General features: G+C 37.7%; 1 protein-coding gene across 1 annotated transcript in view; it reads right to left on the bottom strand.

Moving 5' to 3' along the window:
- The window catches only part of MAP2K1 (mitogen-activated protein kinase kinase 1), a 101,443-nt gene that overhangs the window by 2,439 nt on the left and 77,063 nt on the right, over nucleotides 1–21,941 (bottom strand). Inside the window, exons 6-8 of the mRNA XM_074234443.1 lie at nucleotides 13,426–13,550; nucleotides 4,878–5,079; nucleotides 3,598–3,662 (exon numbers count right to left, since the gene is read on the bottom strand). Of these exons, the coding sequence (XP_074090544.1) occupies nucleotides 3,598–3,662; nucleotides 4,878–5,079; nucleotides 13,426–13,550 (392 nt within the window). The remainder of the gene's footprint in view (nucleotides 1–3,597; nucleotides 3,663–4,877; nucleotides 5,080–13,425; nucleotides 13,551–21,941) is intronic.

The following is a 21,941-nucleotide window of genomic DNA, read 5'->3' as shown; positions in this document are numbered from 1 at the left end:
GTGACTTTGACCTAATTTGCTAATGAGCAACAGGAGAAAAGCTAAGTCATCTAGAGTGGTTTTAACTATATAAAGCAGACCAATTCCTAAAAATATGTGTCCACAGAAGAAGGGATCACAGTTAAAGTAAACAAAAAATCAATCAAACATTAATTATGAGGGTAACAGTCTAGAAAAATAATGCAAAAAATGCAATCTGAGAAGGCTTCACACCAGAGGTAGTTCCAGAGATAAGCCAGCCTAGAGGAAAGACTAGGATTCTGAGAGATGATGATGAGGAAACAGAAAAAGAGTTAGAAGATCGACCAGGGAGCAGCTGTGGCCAATGAGGTTGGAAAAGAAGGGATGTAAACTGAAGAAGTGCACCTAAGTGACAGAATAGATAGAACACTGGACCTGGAGCTCAACTGTAACTTCAGACACTTATTAGCTGTATGGATCCCCTTCCCCACCCAAGCAAGTACTTAACCCTGCTTGCCTCAATTTTCTCATCTGTCTTGTATATCTTTGCCAAGAAAACCTTAAATGAGGTCAGAAAGAATTGGACATGATTGAAACAATTGAACAATCAATGCTTACTGCTTGATTAAGAAGAAAAGCTCAATTCATTCAAAAGCCATATGTCTAGAAAATATATCAAGGTAAGTCTGGAACTTAGATGTCTTTCTACTCTCACATTTTTTTCAACCACAAAACCTTCTTTCTTTCATGCCTAGGTGGGACTTGGTAGGACTAGGAGTAGGGAGGAGAGGGAGACAAAGAGAAGTGTTGGAATCACAGGAGGCACTAATTTTTTTTTTAAATGGTTGCTACATCAACAATTCAGTTAGTAAGAAGTATTTTATTCAGTACAGGGGTTTACCAGACCCTTTGATTTCAAACTATTTTACCCTCCATATTAACTAACTTTTGGTCATTTAATTGCTTGTTGGTACTTCTGTCAGAAGAACAAGGAAATGAAATGGTTTTATTTATTCAAGGCAATAGGGTTAAATGACTTGTCCAAGGTCACACAGTTGGATAATTATTAAGTGTCTGAGGCCAAATTTGAACTCAGGTCCTCCTGACTCTAGGGTCAGCACTCTGTCCTGAGCCACCTGGCTGCCCAAGGATATGAAATGTTAAACACCCTCAGCAAACAGTAAAACATCCATTAACAAAATACTCAGTGAATTAGGGGGAAGAAGTTTGAAGAGTAAATTTTAACCTTAAGGAAAGTAAAGCAGAAAACTATTTTGATTCTTATTGCTGAAAAATAGCTTTAGTGTGATATAAACATCCAATTTCAATATAGTTCAGGGACTGATATATGTCTTCCCTGACATGAGGCCAGTTCCTGAAGGAATCCTTAGGAAGAAGACTCCCCACCATTGCCCAGGTCTATGGATCCAGATGGGGAGGTAAGGGATTAGGCTGAAGAGTTACTACCCTAGGACACACCCAGAAAATTGTCTTCTAAAAGAATTGTTATTTCTCTCTCATATTAATAATTAATTACTGATTTAGGACCAGAAGTCTGTAGTTTGTTCAGTTTTGGAAGAACACTGCTGATACTGAGATTCAGTTGACTTTCTCCTTGATCTTGTTCAGAATCCTACCAGTGGGGAAGACCAGTGAATTTTACTCAATCTGGGTGGAGATGAATTCTTTCATTAACTTATCCAAGGCTGGGGGTGATTTGGAAGTCAATGACATGATCAAAATCATGTCCCTTAGCCCCTCATTAAAACAGGTCCAACTCTGATTATGATAATTGCTCCCTTTCAATTCTCTCTCATTATATGTTAAATAATAAAAGATAATTATCACTTTCAGGAACACCCACCTGTCCAAGGGCATGTAAGCACTGATTGGATTCCACAAGGGATCTTTGGCATTCAAGAGGATCACTGACCCTTCTTTTATTAATAATACTAACATTAATGACTAATTACCCAGAAACTATGCCTCTCACCTCTCAAACTTCTTAAACATCACATTTCTAAATAAAATATCTAATTCCAACTTATTCCTTTCTAATTTATCTCTCTTGTTAAAGTTTAGCATAACTGAATCTTAGTTGGCCAAAAGTTCTGTATAACTGAATTTTCACTGTGTCATTATTATTTTTTAAAGCATCATCCTTGTGACGGTCCCATCAGTCCTATTAGGACTTGAAAGGGAAAAACATGGAAACACTAAGGTAAAAGGAGGGTTTGGGAGATTCTCCCATCACCCCCTCTTCCCACCCCCCCCCCCCAGCCCATTAGCACAGTTCATAAATTTCATTTCTTGATCCTTAGTACAGAAGTGATCTTCTAGATATATAGGGAATAGGATGGATCTCATCTAATCAATTGCTAATTGGAAGAAAATGTCATTGAGATTAAAAATTGAAATACTAGTGGTTCCCTGCCTCTTCCCCCTTGTCACTCACTTCCCCTGATTTGCCTATTAGGTGCCAACATTTATGGTTAAATAAATCAAACATGACAGGAGTTTGGGAGGATCATTCATCAATGCTGTCACGGTGACAAATCAGTTCACACTAGATAGAAGTCAGACTCACAGAGAAAATGCATTTTAATTTTAATGTGTACCTACAGCATCTCCCTTCAATGGACAAACATCAGTACTAGCTCCTTGGGGTCTAATGGTAGAATTAGAGGAGGTTCATGTGCCATCTCCTCCAAAGAAAGTCTATGCTTCAGCTAGGGGCAGTGAAGTGGTACAGTAGATAGACTCAGGCCTGCAGTCAGAAAGATCTGAATTCAAATGTGGCCTCAGAATAACTCTGTGACACTAAACAAATCACTTTACCCTGTTTGCCTAAGTTTCCTTATCCATAAAATGAAGAGGAAAAGAAAATGGCAAATTGGATATGACTCAAATAACTGAACAACAAAATTTGCTAAACAAGGTTTTAGCCCATAAATACAGTGTCACTGCAATGAGGGAATGATTATTAGCCAATAAAGAGAAAGGAAAGATTAAAACAAGTGGAGAAGTCAAACTTAGATTGGGATGAAATCCAGGTTAGAAAGGCAAGTTCATAAAACAAAGATCAGTCATCATGAATTATCTCTTTTATCCAAGGGAGGAAAGAACAGCCAAAAAAAGAAACCAGTGATTCTAGATTCAAGTTCCTTTTCCCTCAGGGTAGCCAGAATTTCTGCAGGAAATTTAAGCTCTTGTTGACACATTAGGCCTCCATAATCAGGCCCCATTTTAGCTATCTATCCTTATGGAGCACCTATGGATACCCTCCTAGAGGCTATTATGACAGTGCTGAGTACAACTGGGCTTGTACTCAGCTAGCTCTGTTGTGAGGCCTGGAGAACTGCACTGGAAATCTCTGAGTCCACTTCAGATGAGTTTTATAAGACATTAACATTATGAGCAAGATGTTCTGAAGTCTTCCTATTTGGAAAAGATCCTAGAATTATCAAAGAGACTAATTAGTTCCAACATTATTTGTTTGAACCATGCTAACTGCTTAATAGAAGAACTTTAGCCTGCCCCAGACATCTGAACAACTCACTATTTACCCAGTAGTTATTTGGTCCTTTGCCCCCATTTCCCCAAACTCCAAGACTTGAGATATCATACTGTATTTACCTCATTGACTATATAATCCAGCAGCTCAAAAATTGCCATAGGTGGCCGGCTATCCATTCCATAAGCTGCAAATTTTAGAAAGGAAAAAATAGATTGAAGTCACTTTATTGCTGTGTAATAAATCTCCTTGGGTAATGTCCAAGGAAAGAATGTGGAGGGAAAGGACAATCACCAGGGTGGGGATGGTAGGGATGTGAACAACTGTAACTAATAGGGAAGGACTATGACTGGATCAAAGACATTGCAGAACAATAGCCCTCCCTAGTTCTAACACAGACTCTTATCTTCTTATCCAGGACCATTCTCACCAGATGGAGGAATTTGTGGTCACCTGTACTTCCAGGGTCTGAGAAACTAAGCTCAACTGTGAGCCATCTTTATGCTGATCTAGCCACATCTGAAGGCTGCCTTCATGAAGACAGGTATTATGTCAATCCCATCAGACTGAGAGATCTGAAAACAGCCCTGGGATTTGTTCCTTATCTGTAAGATGTAAATGAAGCTTCTAATGGGATAGAACCTTCCTTAATATCAGGTTCATCTGTGATCTATGAAAACTACTCTAAGCTATGAAGAGTGTTTCCATACAATTTCTTCCAGTTATCGATCTCAAAGTCTTGAATTCCTCCTACCTTACCTGATCTTTGACCATAATCTGGCTCTCCCAGTTTTGAAACATATCTGGGGAGTAGACCCTAAGAACTAGATTTGGTGCCAATGAACTACATAAAAATCCTCATTGCTGCTTTTACTACCTATGACCTTGGGAAAGTTACTTCTCTGGGCTTCTGTTTCATCATCATACAACAATTCTATAAAGTAGTTAGAGGAAATATTATTATCCTCATTTTACTGATGAAGGAACTGAGGTTCAGAGAAATTAAGTGGCTTATTCAAAATGATACAGCTGGCTAAGTGTTCTTAGGCAGAATCTGAGTCAGGAGCAGAACTCAAATCCAGCACTCTCTGCTTTGCCACACTATCTCATGTCCTTCTAAATGTATGGGAATAGATGTCTTTCAAGATCCCCTTTCACAGGGGCAACTAGGTAGTGCAATGGATGGAGCACTGGCCCTGGAGTCAGGAGGATCCAAATTCAAATCTGACCTCTGATACTTACTGAAATAGAATATTTATCTTTGTCTCCCAACCAATGTCTTTTCAGTGGCTGCAATGAGACCTAGCACAAAATATTTACTATGTTTATGGAATTGTTTGTATAAAGTCAAAAATCAGAGATTCCCTAATTCTGAGTAGTTAGATCTTTCTGGGAAACTTACAGCTGAGAGGTCTCCCAGGAGTTCTTGGTCTTGGTGATGTCTCAGGAGCATCTCCCTCCATTGGACAGCCAAACATCAGTTCTAGCTCTTTGGAGTCTGGAGGTGGAATGGGATATCGTCCAATTGCCATCTCCACCAAAGAAAGTCCCATGCTCCAGATATCTGATTGTACTGAGTAGTGAGTCCCCTGGAGTCTTTCTGGCTGTATTAGACAGAGGAGGAGAGAAATATTATTGTCAACATGAATAATACTAATAATTTTATGAAATATCCTAGTCCTGGTGAAGGAAGTGCTAACTTCAAGAACCAAAGACTGCTATTTAGAAGAACTATCTATGCTCACACTACCCTTTTTTTCCTCTCTAGAGTCAGGTATTTTACCTTTGAGTTTTGTTTTTAAAATATCCTGTCAACAACAACAAAAAATAAAAATAAAACTAGTCTATAAAAGGAGGTCCCATGGTACAGTGGATAGAGAATCAATCATTAAGTCAGGAGATCCTAAGTTCAAATATGGTCTCAGACAGACTGCTGAATAGAAGAACTTTAACCTGTCCCAAATGCTTAAAAAAAAAAAAAGTTACATACATACTAAACAGCATATGAGACTCAATAATAAGGTTCTAAATAATTATATGAGCAGCTAGGTGGCACAGTGGATAAAGCACCTGCCCTGGAGTCAGGAGGACCTGAGTTCAAATCTGGCATCAGACATTTAATAATTACTTTACTGTGTGACCTTGTGGCAAATCACTTAACTCTACTGCCTTGCCAAAAAAAAAAAATCCTATTCCAATTCAGGGAAGAGATCTCACTTAAACAAGAAAGACACAAATTCTACGATCGAGTAAAAGGCTACTACCCAACCCATTGATGTATTCCTGTTCTGTTCCTCTTTTTAATGACCTTCTGAGCCCTAGCCATCTTCTCAAACCAAGATACTCTACTCTTCTAGCTCTAACTGGTCCTCCCAACTCCAACTCATTGCTCTTCCTGATCTATTATGATTTGTTCCAGTTTGAATCAGTTAACAAGCAGAAAATCTCAGAGCAGCCTTTGACATCAATTACCTGCCAGGCTACCTGCTTTCCCTAGGCCTGGTCTCCTACCTCGCCCTTAACAGCAACTTTTTGCCAAGGGCCATAGTGTTTTAAAAAGTGATTGATGTTGGCTGGTTTTCTGGATATATTTGGGTCTCAGAAGCAACAAGTGATGTCTCAAGGATGTCCATTCATTAGAGGGAGAATGTATTGCAATGGATGGAAGCTTATGCTGTGTTAAGGGACCCAGGTTCTAGAATCAGCTCTTCTACGCACTTACTGTGTGAATCTGAGCAAGTCACCCTCTGACATCTATGAATCCTGGCATCCTCATTGGTAAAATGGGAAATAACATCTACTCAACTTAATTCACAGGACTGCTGAAAGAATTCAATAATCAGTATTCCTGCCTCCCCTAAGAGAATGTAAGCTCCTTCAAGGCAAGATCAATTTAACTGCTTTTTCATCTACAGCATTTAGGACAGTGATGGACAGACACAGTGGGTGCTTAATAATGGCTCATGAATGACTGAAAGGGGAAGGCACTAATTTACAAGAAGACACTGCCCCAAGGCAGTGTGGCCCAGAAGAGTGCACCAGCCATCAGTTAGAAATCAAATTCTACCTCAAAATCCTTATTAGCTAGGTCATCGTAAGTAAACTTCTCTGACCCTCAGTTTCTTCCTCTGTAAAATGAAGATAATAACCCTTGATATAGAGACTCAAGAGGGAAGATGTAAAAGAAGCACTTAAAGGCTATCAGACAAGATCACAAACTAAAATAATTTATTTTGATGATTATGTATTTTGATAACAAATTACTTCTTGCATTGGTTTCTTTCACAATTCCCATTAAGTACTGACTATGCTGAAACTGAGCAAATAACCATGAAAATCGTGTCATCAAGTAAATGGTAGGTAATATTTTATGAATTGCAGTAGTAGTACAAGTGAAGTAATGAGGGCCTAAATTAAGGCAGGAGCCCTCTGTAAGGGATACTTTAGAGACCAAAGCATCAAGACTCAGTAAGTATTAGATATGCAGATGAGAATAAGGTCAACTGGATCATTGAAAAGACAGGGGTACACTGCAGAGTTAACAGGGAAGGTTGGAGGAGGGATGAGTTTGTAGGAAAAACAATGAATTCAGTTTTGGACAGTTTGAGTTACAGGTGCTTATATACCATCAAGGTAGAAATGTCCAATATATGGCTAGTTATAAAAAGATTAGAGTTCAAAAAAGAGACCTGGGTTAGATACAGAAATCTGCAAGTGATCTATAGAGATAACAGAACTCATGGGAGCTAATGAGGTGATCAAGTGAGAGACTAGAGAAAAAGCATCCAGGACAGAGTTCTGGGCTATACCCTAAGCTAGTACAACTAAAATGGGATAAAGAATTAGTAACAAAATAAAACACCAATTTCCATTAAAAACAGTAGAGAATACAAGAATAAATGGAGCTTTCCTTAAAATGAGAAGTAGTATCTATCTAAAACCAAGAGCAAACACTAATCATACTGAGGATAAACTAAAAGCCTTTCCATAAAGATCAGAGGCGAAGCAAGGATACCCATTATCACCATTAATATTCAATATTGTACTAAAAATGTTAGTTATAGCAATTAGTCAAAAAAAATTGAAGGAATAAGCATAGGTAAACAAAGAAACAAAAGCAGCACTTTTTTGCAGATAATATGACTGCTATACTTAGAGAAATCTAGAGGGTGAACTAGACGATTAGCTGAAACAATAAAGTTTAGCAAAAGTGCAGTATAAAAAAAATAAACCCAAGCAAATTATCATCATTTCTATATATATTACCAATAAAAATCCAGCAGAAAAAGAGAAAAAGAGAAAATTCCAATTGAAATAACTGCAGACAATATAAAATACTTGAGGGAATACAATTACAAAACACTTCATATGAATAAAGGCAAATCTAAATAATTGGAGAGCCAGTATAATAAAAATGATGATACAACCTAAATTAATCTACATATTCAATGCCATATCAATCAAAGTACAAAATAATTACTTTATGTAGCTAGGAGAAAAAAGTCATACAATTTATCTGGAGAAACAAAAGGTCAAGATTATCAAGGATTAATGAAATAAAATGTGAAGGAATGGGGCCTAAAAATACCAGATCTCAAACTATTAGAAAGTGCAATCATTAAAATAATTAGGTACTGGACAAAAAAATAGGATGATTAATCTAGATTACCTATAAAATATATAGAAGCAAATAAACACAATAGCCTAGGTATTTGAATGAATGAAAATCCAAGCTACTGGGGCAAGATCTCACTATTTGACAAAAACTGGTGAAAAAATTCTAATATAGTCTGGCAGAAACTGGGCATAGACCAACACCTCATACATTATCAACCTGATGTCATAATTTGGACATAAAATGTGATATCATAAGCAAATTAGGGAAGCATGCCAGAAACTACCTGTCAGATCTAGTAACAGAGGAAGTGTTCATGACCAAACAGGGGATAGAGAGGTTCACAGGAGGTAAAAGAGATTATTTTGATTATAATTTTTACAATTAGTCTTTGCACAAACAAAACCAATGTAGCCAAAATTAAAAGAAAAACGGGGGGGGGGGGGGATTATGAAGCAATTCTTTCTGATAAAAGTCTTATTTTTTAAAATGTAGAGAACACTGCAAAATTTATAAAAATAAGGCATCGTTCCTCAAATAAGTGACCAAAGAATATGAATAAGTTGTTTTTAGATACAGAAATCAAAACTATTAATGGTTACCTGAAAAATGCTCTAAAGCTCTAGTTAGAGAATTGCAAATTAAAATACTGAGGTATTTTAATACATCAGGATGGCTAAGATGACAGAAAAGAAAATGACATGCAAAAGGGTAAAAGAAAAATCAGAACTGTAATGCACCACTGGAGGAGTTAAAAACTAGTTCATTCAGGAGAACAATTTGGAACTATGCCCAATGGCTATTAAACAGCTCCTATCTTTTGACAGGGCAATACTGCTACTAGGTCTATATCTCAAGGAGATCTAAGAAATATTTTCAAAAATATTTAAAACAACTCTTCGTGGGAACTATAGAGAAGCCCCCCCAACTGGAGAATGGTTGAACAAATTATGGTATATAAATGTAATGGAATTTTATTGTGCTGTAAGAAATGAGGGAGAGGGGCGGAGCCAAGATGACCAAGTATGGATATGTCTTAGGTGTTCTCTCATAAATCTTCAAAACTAAGGACTCTAACTAAAGTTTCGAGAGACAGAACCCACAGAGGGACCCAGTGAGGCAGTTCTACTGAAGGTAACCTGGAAAAGAGCAGAAAGGCTCTGCTCCCCGGGGTCGGAGGGGCGGCCCAGCATAGCAAAAGAACTTCAGCCTACTGGAGGCAGCCCCAGGGCACTAGGAGCCACAGCTAATGGGGGGGGGGGGGGGGAACAGCGGGGGACCTCTGCCAGAGAGAGTGAAGCCCAGCCCTCAGAGCACAGTGTGCAGTGTGGCCATTGCATTCCAGATCCAGGAAAAAGAAGCAGGCAGAGCCCATAAACAGGAGCCCCCAGGGCATGAGCCCACTGGACCTAGAGAGGGGAATGAAGAGAGAGACTGCGGAGCTCTGTCCTCTGACTCCTGGAACAGGACTCTGGGGCTCTGACCACATTCAGATCCTGATCGCAGTCTAGGCCCCACCATAGAACAGCAGGGCCTCCCCCCACCTGAGCCCTGTGGCAGAGGGGGGGCACATATGGTCATTCACAGACCAGGAGGGAGGACAGAGCCTCACACACTGAGACCCTTGTGGGACTGTCCCAAAAGCTCAGAAAGCAACCCAAAAACAGGCTCAGGCTGGGAAAATGAGCAAGCAGCAAAAAAAGAGGAACACCATTGAGAAATATTTTGCATATGAGCCCAAGAAGGAAGAAAATACTCAGTCTGAAGGTAAGGAAGCACAAGCTCCTGCATCTAAAGACTCCAAGAAAAACAGAAATTGGGCACAGGCCATGACAGAGCTCAAAAAAAGACTTTGAAAATCAAGTGAGGGGGATAGAGGAAAAATTGGGGAAAAGAAATGAGAGAGATGCAGAAAAAACATGAAAATGAAGTCAGCAGCTTAGGTAAGGGAATCCAAAAAAAAATGCTGAAGAAAATAACATAATAAAAACCAGCTTAGGTCAAATGGATAAAACAGTTCAAAACGTTATTGAGGAGAAGAATGCCTTAAAAAGCAAAATTGGCCAGATGGAAAAAGAGATAAGAAAACTCTCTGAGGGGAGACTGATGAATTTATGAGAAATCAGGACTCAATACTTCAAAGGCAAAAAAAATGAAAAATTAGAAGAAAATGTGAAACATCTCATTGAAAAAAACAACTGATATGGAAAACAGATTGAGGAAAGAGAATTTTAAAATAATTAGAATACCTGAAAGTCATGATCAGGAAAAGAGCCTTGACATCATTTTCAAAGAATTACTACAGGAAAACTGACCTGATATTCTAGAAGCAGAGGGCAAAATAAAAATGGAGAGAATCCACCGATCCCCCCCCCCCCAAAAAAGATCCCAAAAAACCAATCCCTGCCAAATTCCAGAACTCCCAAGTCAAACAGAAAATATTACAAGCAGCCAGAAGGACACAATTCAAATACCATGGAGCTGCAGTCAGGATCTCACAGGACTTAGCAACAACTACATTAAAAGCTCATAGGGTTTGAAATATAATATACTGGAAGGCAAAAGAGCTTAGAATGCAACCAAGAATCAACTACCCAGTAAAACTGAATGTCCTCTTCCAGGGAAAAAGATGACTTTCAGTGAACCAGGGGAATTTCAAATGTTCCTGTTGGAATGGCCAGAACTGAACAGCAGGTTTGATCTTCAGATACAGGACTCAGGTGAAGCATAGAGATTGGAGGAGAGGGGGGAAATATGAGGGACTTAATGAGGATGAACTGCATGTATTCCTGCATAGAAAAATGACACTGATAATACTCATATGAACCTTCTCAGTTAACAGAGCGGGGTAGAAGGAGCTTTTATAGATGAAGCACAGGAGAAAGCCGAATTTGAAGATAAAATATGGTGTAAAAATGGAGTCAATAGGAAAAAAGGGAAATGTAATGGGAGAAAGAAAAAGGAGAGGGGGAATAGGGCAAGATATTTCATATAACAAGATATTTCTTTATTACAATGAGCTATTGCAATGATATGGAAGGGGGGAAGGTAAGGGGGAATGAGGGAATCTTTGCTCTCATCAGAGGTGGCTAGGAGAGGAAACAGCATATATACTCAATGGGTAAGAAGAAGAGAGGGGGGGGACAGGGGGAAGGGGGGGGGGATGTGAGTGATGGAGGAGAGGGTAGACCATGGGGGGAGAGTGGTCAGATATAACACATTTTCTTTTTTACTTCTTGCAAGGGGCTGGGATTGGAAGGCCTGCCCAGGACCATAGGACCAGGTGGATGCTGGGCCTAAGGGGTGGTAGGGGGTCTCAGGGCTTCTTGGCCCCAGAACCAGGGATCTGTCTGCTGCTCCACTCAGCTACTCTACAGCAGAGTCAGAGTGAAAGGAGAGAGAAAATATAGTACATGGTAGTGGAGAAATACAAAAGGAGGGAGTTGCAATCAGCAACGGCAACAGTGGAAAAATATGGAAGTAACTTTTGTGATGGACTTATCATAAAGAATGAGATCTACCCATGACAGAGTTGTTGGTGTTGGAACAAAGACTCAAGCACATTTATTATTATTATTTTTTGGAGGGGGTGCAGGGCAAATGGGGCTGGGTGGACTGCCTGAGGCTACATAGCAGGGTGATTGTTGGGTGTCTGAGGCCAGATTCAGACCCAGGTGCTCCTGGCTCAAGGGCCAATGCTCTGTCCACCACCCAGACGCCCCTGCTTATTACTATTTTATTTTATTTTGAGTCTTGACACCTGGCCATACCTACAATCATTACTACTATTATTTTTAATTTATATTTTAATTTTTTTCTCTCCCCTTTATCACTCAAGCGAGTCTATATTTTTTTGGGGGGAGGGGGGTATTTTGTTTACTCTTAAACAAGAATATTTTATTAATGTATAAAAAAACATTATTTGTACAAAATGAGAATAAATACTAAATAAATAAAAAATAAAAGAAATGATGAGAGAGAAACTTTCAGAAAAATCTGGGAAAATTTATGTTAAACTCAAAACTTAACCAAAAAATACGATTTGTTGAAAACAATGTTTGCTTGTTGTTGGAAAAATAAAAATTTAAAAATAATTTAAAATATAAAAAAACTACAATATTTTCTTTCAACTGTGATTTAATAACTGATCAATATAATACTCCACCACAATTCCAAGGGACTCATGATTTAAGATGTTCTTCATCTCCTGATAGAGTACATTTTTTTTTAGGTTTTTTTGTAAGGCAAACTGGGTTAAAGTGGCTTGCCCAAGGCCACATAGTTAGATAATTATTAAATGTCTGAGATGGGATCTGAACCCAGGTACTCCTGACTCCAGGGCCAGTGCTTTATCCATTATGCCACCTAGCCGCCCCTGATAAGAGTATTTTTGATTGATTTTAGAATACAAAAAGAGGCTTGTTCCCTCCCTTTGTTCTCTGACTTCCCCTTCCATTCCCTGAAAATGGTTAATGCAGAAATGTTTTACATGATTTCATATGTATAATGGGGTGTGGAAAGGGAGAAAATTTGGAACTGAAAAAACTTTTTAAAGTCTAAAAGAACTTTAAATGTAACTGAGAAATATATACAAAAAATAAAAATTAATAAAATTAAAGAAAGCATTTTTGTTGTGTGGGATGGTGTTCTGGGAGGGAAAGGGATACTGAAAGAAATTGGGAAGAAGTAAAAAAATAGGTGACATCAATAAAAACTAATTTTTTTAAAAAAATTAGCAATTAGAAGTAAAAGGATTATTCCAATCAGCATCAATGCTGGCTGCTTCCTCTCACTGAAGATACAAGGAATAAAGAAAATAGAAAGTAAAGGATAGGGGAGAGTTTAAGGAGTTGTAACTGGGAGGGGAGAAGAGTAGGTGTGATGGTCTGGCAAAACAAAGGGATGGGGGAATAAGTTTGAGAATTAAGACTGTGATTAAACAATTCTCACTCACTTCTAGTGAATCTATGTATTATAATATCTTGTATATTTCATGGAGCTTAACATTAGAAAGGAACTTGGAAGTCACCTAATCAAACACCTAACAAACAGAGATCCTCTGTATGTGTGTTTTTTCTTACCTTACTCTTTAAAGTGTTTTCCCTAGGTATATTGCAAAGTCCCCGAAGGCAGAAATTGTAGAACCTCACTCTACTGGACTCTCTGGGAAGCAGCAATTCTATCCTTCAATCAAACCAAGAATTTCTGAAATCAAGGACACTCCTTATCAAAGTACTCAGTACAGAGTTCTAATTTCGTAGGTGATAATTGCCGTTTCTGACTGAGAGTCCTGGGGAGGGCCAGAAGCCTGAGTCAATTAACCAGTTATCCATACCGACATATAAGACCTTGTTCCCACGAAGGAGTTAGCCATGGAATCAATCAGTTGCCCACTGACTCCAAAGTCACAAAGCTTGATTTCCCCTCGTGAGTTCACCAAGATGTTCGATGGTTTGACATCTATGAGGAAAAAAGACAAAAAGAGAAAACTGGAAATATAATAGTAAAGAAGTCAGGCCACCCCCAAGGTGACTACCACTGATCAAAGGAACTCCAGACTCCCAGGGATTTCGGTGATATTCCTGAAATTAATGATCAGGAACAAAAGTGGATTTCTGGGTCTGAATCTTTCAGCAGAAACTTCTCAGAAATAAAATGAGAAACATTTCTTTTTATAGCTCTTCTGAGAAGTCTGACTTAGGACTGGAAGACCTAAAGGAAGGAATTCATTAATTCTAGCAAAAAAAAAGTCTACAGATTTGTTTTTTAAAACTTTACTGTTAATGAGATTAAAGTATCTCTTGGATTGAAAAATATTAAGAAAAACCAATCATGACCCTTCTGTTAAGAGAACTATTCATTATTACTGCTTTGACTAAATACAATTTCCTATTGGGATAGCCTTTTTCACTTTTCAAAGACAACCATGCTACCAAGAGTCAAGAAATGAAGTAGATAGTCCTAGGCTATCCTTTTCTACATGGGGCCAGATGGTAGGCTCCACATACAAGGTATCACTAATGTCATAGTATAAATTTAAGCTTTAATAGTTTAAATATACTACACCCTCCATTTTCCCAACATATATGTCTTGCTTCAATATCTAGGTTGTGAAACAACATTTGGTTTTGTGATGTTTATATAGGTTTGTTTTGCCAGAGTGAAAAAGAAAAACAAGAATCTGGTTCAGAGTATATAGAATGTACCTGGTAGACACCCTGATAATATACACACATTATTAAGATCTAAGAAATCAGTCCTACAATCATGTTTTCTAAAATATGGTAGGAGTGAAAAACATTAACTGTTAAATGGAGATGGTTTCTCTAAGCATGTTATATATCATATTTTCCCTGGAACAAAGATAATGAAGCATCTTGCATTAAATGAGCCATTTTGGAGGTCACCTTCATTAGAATACAAGTGATGACAGAATCCCAAGATAAAGCAATGGTTGCTGGAATGGAAAAGGTGAACAGCTCAGGCTGCTTCATATGTGATTTCTAGTTAGTGATAAAATACAGTGTAACAGAATTCAGGATTTATACTCAATGTTGATGGGTCATGGTATCTTGGTTCTATCACTAACTAGCTAAAGCCTATGGGCAACTCACTTAAAAGGAAGGTCTTTATTTCTTTCTATCTAAATAAAGCTTTTACAGAAAGAAAAAAAAAACAAGAATTAAACTGGATAAGAAAGGGGAATTACTATTATGTCATCTATAACAAACAAGCTTATAATACTGGGTGACTTTAATGCTAGAGTAGGCTTAGATTACCAGAAATGGCAGGGAGTCCTTGGGAGCAATGGAGTAAGAAACAGCAACAGCAATGGTCATCTTCCACTGAAGACTTGTGCATCTTTTGACCTTCTCACAAACACTGTCTTCTCTGGTAATCTAAGCCTACTCTAGCATTAAAGTCACCCAGTATTATAAGCTTGTCCTCTATTGGTACATTGATGAAAGCATAAGCACTGATGATAGTGGCATGGCATTTTCCTGGAGGTTCCTATCCTACTGTTTTAAGTCTGTCATTCACTCCTTTTGGTAGGCATTCAAGAATGTTGACTAGATTAATGTCAACCAAATGCTAACTAGACTTGATTGCAAAACCTATCCCAACTTCCCACTCCAGAAAACTGTATATTCAATGACAACTTCAGTAAGCTGGCCTTCACTTGCCAGTTTTGTTTCACTCAGGACTGCTATTTGGTTTTCATAACTGCTGAGTTCTCTCACAATAAGAGCTGTTCATCTTTCAGGTCTACTGGATCTTGTGTTATCTATGAGTGTGTGCACATTCCATGCACCAGTGGTGAGTGCATGATCTTCTGTTTGCAGATGATTGTACACTCAATGCAACCTCTGAAGCTGAGAAGCAACAAAGTATGAATCGATTTTCTGCTGCTTGTGCTCATTTTGGTCTAACAATTAACAGCAAGACAACACAGGTGCTTGTTTCATCAGCCACCACTACACCATCCATATGTAGAACCATCAATAGCAGCAAATGGAGAAGTTTCGAGTACTGTGGATAAGTTCCCTTACCTTGACAGTGATCTTTCCAAGGAGGTACACACTGACAAGGAGATTGACACTCGCATTGCCACAACTAGCTCGGTATTTGGGGGAAGAAAGAAAGTATTGGAGAGAAGAGGTATTACAAAACTGAAGATCTACACAACCATTGTGTTGACCTCATTACTATATTCCTGTGAAACCTGGATGATGTACCAGTACCATGTCAGGAAACTAAATCGCTTCTATTTAAACTGTCTTAGGAAGATTCTGAGGATCACCTGGTAGAAGAAGATACAGATAAAGGTCTTTTCTCGAGCTAAACTGTTAGCATTGAACATTACTACATAAAGTGCAACTACAATGGGTTAGCCATTTTAGAATGCCAGATGTATGCTTGCCAAAAAGATTATTTTATGGGAGAACTCACACAGGGCAAGTGCTCACAAGAGGGTCAGAAGAAGTGATCACTCTAAAGGTCTAACTGAAGAACTTTAGGATTGATTGTATACCTTGGGAGACACAGGACCACCCAGCAAGGCATGCCCTCATCAGTGGGGGGTGCTGTGGCTATGAGGAAGGCAGCTCAAAGGAAATGTGACATATATAAATGACATGGACTCATTCCGAGCTCATATTGGTCTGATCAGCCAGTCAGACACTGTAATTTGTCGCAACCATAGCGATTGTTTTGATCTTCTTTGATAACAAAAGGACAACAACCAACCAACATAAAGAGAAAAAAAATGTAATGCCTATGCCCTCAAAATGATTAACTCCTATAATTCAATCCAGAGTAAAAAAGTGACTTCTGCATATTACTATATATATTCAATTAATCAACCTCTATTTATTCTATGCCAGGCGCTGTCTTAAAGGTTGGATACTGCATTCTCATTCACCTTCCATGGTACAAATAGAATTGACCACAGCAGCCGCTTCTCATCCCTCTCCTCTCTGGTAAGTGAGATTAACTTTAGGTTTCATTTGCGGCCAGTTCCAAATTGTTCATCAGTTTTGTCCTGTTATCTTTTTCATCTTCTTCCAACTCTAGTCAGAAATATCACATTTATTTTCCAATCTCAATGCTTGGTGAGCAGATGGCACCATTAAACACTCAATTAACAGTTAATTAACACTCCCTAGACCCTTCCTCTGCACTCTTCCCCCTCCCCTGTTAAAATTTAGAATGAATTAGCCCATCTAGTCAGGAATGGACTTGCAAAATTATAAAGTAAGTCAAAGTTTATATCTATAGTGCTCTGTGTCCCCATTCTATCCATTTCTCGCTACCTTTTTTTTGGAGTTTCCACTTCCCTTCCTAGTTTCTCTCTTGTCTCCAGATCAAATTTTGCTCTCAGGAAAGGTTTATACCCTAGAGTGATGCAAATTGCTCTCCTAGGGGTGGGTGTTTATAGTTTGTAGTTTGTGTAGTTTGTGAATAAAGGCCTTCCTCTAACATTCAAGAAGTAGAAGAGATGTATTTTTGCAGAAGACCCAGATAGAAAGGTATCTTATTTTTCCTAAAATCACATCAAGTAAGTCATCATCTCTAGGTAATTCAAGGCCTGTAGCTAAATGATATGAATCTATGTGTGCAAACAACATCCTTCCTTTTTTTCTTCTAACTTTTCCTAACACTTGTGACCTAAATTCCAGGATTTTAGGGAGCTTTGAATGAACTCTTGCCACATTTCCTGTCCAGAAGAGGACTCAAATACATCTTCAAAATTCTATTTTTCCTATCCCTTCTAATCCACACTTTGATTGCTTCCACAATTACCATGGCTCATTAACTAACATTAAGGCACCAGAAGACAATCCTTTCCCCTATTTTCCAAAACCAAATGAGTGGTTCAAAGATAAGGTGATCCTGAATGCTAATGAAACTTTGCCTAACCTCTATTCTAAACTAAGAGGTTGGGTCTTAGCTCACACCAGAAAGCAGGGACTATATCCAGTCCACTACTTTGATGAGAAATTCAGGGCAAAATATCCTCTCTGTTCTTGGTAGGTTCAAAAGGCTGTTAAATCCTCCATTCAACTTCTGAAATGATAATAGAGAACTTCCTACTCTGGGAATTGGAAGGAAGTTGAAATAGAGTGCTTAAAACCCAAGATTAAATTCCATGAAAACAAAATATAATTAACTCAATTATCCATAAGAATGGAGGGGGGAACTTGATGGCACAGATAATCTGAAAATCACCTCTTTGGCTTTGGGATGCATTAAGTTTTGTTGGACTTTGGACCATATCCTCATAGGAGAAAGGGAAGACAAACAGAGAATAAGAAGGGTTAATTTTCTCAAGATCCTTTAAGTCCTTTTCAAAAGGAAGAGAACAACTGAGAACAGTTGCTCACTGGAGAAGACCCCTTTTAAGAGACTGGAAGTGGGGAAAAGTCTAATCTCTCTTCAGAAACCAGGGCAGATAATTCTACTGAAAAAAAAATTAGAAAATCTGGAACCCTGAAAACAAATCGTGGCTAAAGAATAAGACAAAATGATGGCAGAAATCAGTGGTGTCTACACAGGAACCCATTTAGTAAGATACAAATATGTTCTTACATTGAAACAAAATAAAGGGCCTTGAACTGAAGGCTGAAGATGGTCTAACTAGAGAAACCTACCCAGACAGTATATGTGAAACTGATCTTAGGCTAATTCACACATAGGTTTAATCTTTCCCAGAACATTTTCACAGTTCCATCTGGCTAATAGTGAAAATGAGTTGTTATTCCCTAAGCAATGATCAATGTCAAGAGAAAAGCAAGCTTCATGTACAGAATGTTTGCTACAGATAATTCACAATGTGGTTAATCCAAATATCAACATTCAAGAACTAAAGGTAAAATCAACCCAAACTTATGAAGAGAAAAAGCCATGTAGTTAAATGACTTCTCAGAACTGCTCATGTCTAAACTGATATTCTTTAACTTGGAATTAATACTTCTCATCTCTTTATTTCTGATCAGAAATTAGTCTCTTAACCTTTAACTAATAGGTATAAAATGTCAGTCTACAATGTAAGCCTGTCTCCTACATTGCTGACTTGGCCTATGTCAGTACTATATGGTCATCTCAGTGATAACAATAAATTCCTTACATGATCAACAAAACTCAAGATAAGTTTTGGATGAACAGAGTGGAAATCCTATTGTTATTTGTAAACTCTTTAGGGTAAGTAGAATTCTTGTCAATAGGAATTTCAAACTAATCATATTGTAAAACCATGTCATCTAAGTGAAATCTCATTGGTCATCTAACTCACTTTTTATGATTCTTTGTCCTTTCTGTCTAAAATGCCTCCCAAATTTTGTATCAGTGTTGGCATTCATAAGGATGCCATCCACCCATGGGTTTTGATAAGATTACAAAGAATAAAACTTTATTTATAAAACTAATTTGATTATTTCATTCCATCTAAGAAAATGATGGTTAACACTGGCAAATGTCAAATTCTCTGCTCTAAAGAAGAGGGAAGGAAAGGCGTCAATTATTTTTAGTATCATGTAAAAAGAAATGGCCTTTGGAGAATCCACTTTGAATTATGTGCAGTTATAAGGGATAATTACTGAAGAAAGATTGTTACTCTTGGAAAAGATCTTTAAAGACCATCCAATTCAATATCTTCACTCTAGGAAACTGAAGGCCAAGGAGATGATGTGACCTATTTGAAGACACAGAGATCATAAACTGAAGACCTAAGATCAGAATCTGATCAAATCTAAAACCTCTATAATCAATCTCTGGAAAAGTCAGAATTTACTGCCAACCACAGAAACTGGGTCTGATAGTGAAAGTACTAAAGAATCTTTTTTAATAAGCAGAAGATTAAGGGAAAGAGCAAGCAAGTACTCATTCTATCAGTTAGTTATGTTTCTAGGGTTTTGATTTATCTAGAGATAAATTCAAGTCAGCTGTATTATACCAGAATTCTCCTGCATTAATGATATTCCCAGTGCACTAAAGTCACTCTTGAGCTCGCTCACTCTCTTTCTCTGTTGCTCACTGTTGCAGCATGCAAAGATTCTCTCTTCCTTTTAGAGTTACACCCATTTTGTTCACTTGACAACCCTTCCTATATCTCTAATGGTAGAAACACATTGACAGCAGGAATTAAAGGTTGTACTTCCCTACCTCCTCCTGTTTAACAACTGGGTTCAAAGACGGAGTCTATTTAGCAAGCAGGTCAGGGCCTAACAAGAAGGCTATTTTTCATCTCTACTCTCATTTGAAGATTTCATAGCAAGTTCAGTAACTAAATTGTGAAACAAGTGCTTTTTCTGATAGTCATTAGTTTTGGAAAGCTTTTATTTCCTACCCTCTAGCTCCACCTCCCTACAGTGAAACAGTGACAATTAAACAAACATATTAATTAACAATGTAAGAACAGAGGACTCAGTTTTTATTTGAGTTTATTTTTCCTAGAAACAAACTCAGAATTATTATTCATTTTTAATTTAGTAAGATATCACAAAGACAACTGAAATGGAAACAGGTGCAACGCCAAGCTCACAAGAACAACTAAAAAGACTGGATGGGAGGAGAGTTTGTAGATCTTCCAATCTCTGCCCTTCCAAACTGAAAGAGGCACAGGAAAGCACTCAGCATGAATCCAGACAGGTATTTTAATATTGATCCTGGTGCTCAAGACTTGAGTACCTTGAGTAAGTTATAGTTAAGGTTCCTCATTTGTAAATTGAGTAAATTAGGATAAATAATACCAAAGGTCCTTTTCCATTCAAATGATCTATTAAGATGTGTCATCTTAAGATTTAGAGCTGGAAAGGAACTCGGGAGTAATTTATCCAACTCCTTCATTTTACAGAGAATTAAATAGCAGGGTCAGGATTTGTTTAGCCTGGCACAAAGTGGGTACTTTATAAAAGTTTATTTCTAAATGAGATTCTATACCTAGAAAAAAAAATCATAGCTTCAGTCCACAATCTTATCAGGATAAGACTTTACATTTATCCATAATGAATGTCATCTTATTAGCTTGAACCCTGAATTGTCAGAACCTTTCGTATCCTGATCCAAAATGACTGGCTGTTATCATTCAATGTGTTAGCTATGCCTCCTACTTTTGAGTACTCAGTTTTCTTATCCATGAAATGGGCATAATATGGAGGGTTGCTGTAAAGAACAATTCAAGTAACTGTATGTAAAAACACTTTGCATAACTTCAAAATGTGACATATTTTTTTTTATTATCTATAACTATGATGAGCATGCTATCTAATAAACCCTTTAACATTTTTATCAGTGACATGGTACGGTCAAGCAGAGATGTCCTTAGGCTTCAAAGACATTTTGCCAATTTGCCAATGAATCAAGCATTGAGCACATTTATTCAACTAATATTGCTATCAGTTGGTTATGTTTCTAGGGTTTTGATTTATCTAGAGATAAATTCAAGTCAGCTGTATTATACCAGAATTCTCCTGCATTAATGATATTCCCAGTGCACTAAAGTCATTCTTGTGCTCGATTACTCTCTTTCTCTGTTGCTCACTGTTGCAGCATGCAAAGGTATTTCAGTTATTTAACTCTCTGTGACCCAATTTAGGCTATTTTTTGGCAAATGGTTTGTCATTTTCTTCTCTGGTTCATTTTATAGATGAAGAAACCAAGGCAAAGTTAAATGACTTGCCCAGGGTCACACAATATTATCTGTCTAAGGCTGAATTTGAACTCATAAAAATGAGTCTTCTTGACTCCAGCATGGTACTTTACCTACTGTGTCACCTTGCTGCCCTTATTCAAACAGTCCCATATTCATATAGTCCATATCTCTCCATATTTTTCACAAAAAAATCAGATAATTTATCACATCTTTACAAAAATCTAGGTAAACCACATCTACAGCATTCTTCTGATCTACCAGATCAGTAATCCTCTCCAAAAAAAGGAAATAAGGATGATTTAGCACTATCATTGAAGTCACTGTATTCATAGCTTCCTTTGCTTCATGTTCAACAACCACCTCCTTAATGGTTCTTTTTAAAAATTATCCAGAAATCAGAGTCAAATTCACTGGTCTATAGAGTCTGTGTTTTCCTTTTTTGTTGAAAATTAGGACATGTCTTTATTCTGCTGTTTTCCATTTTTTTTTTCAAATATAACATTGGCTGAGCAGTCACAGCTGCAATTCTTTCAGAACCTAAAGAAGCAGTTTGTCTGTTCTAGATAATTTGAATTAATCAAAAAAAGATGCTCTCTTAAAACTTTATTATGTTTGAGACAGAGGGGAAGGAGGAGAGGATTTCTCTACAATTTCTCCTTTGGCAACCTCATTTCTCTTGTAACTTTCAATTATTATCTTTC

The sequence above is a fragment of the Macrotis lagotis genome, chromosome 4, assembly GCF_037893015.1.
Source record: "Macrotis lagotis isolate mMagLag1 chromosome 4, bilby.v1.9.chrom.fasta, whole genome shotgun sequence".
NCBI classification, from domain to species: Eukaryota; Metazoa; Chordata; class Mammalia; order Peramelemorphia; family Peramelidae; genus Macrotis; species Macrotis lagotis.
This window is presented reverse-complemented; position numbering and strand designations above follow the sequence as displayed.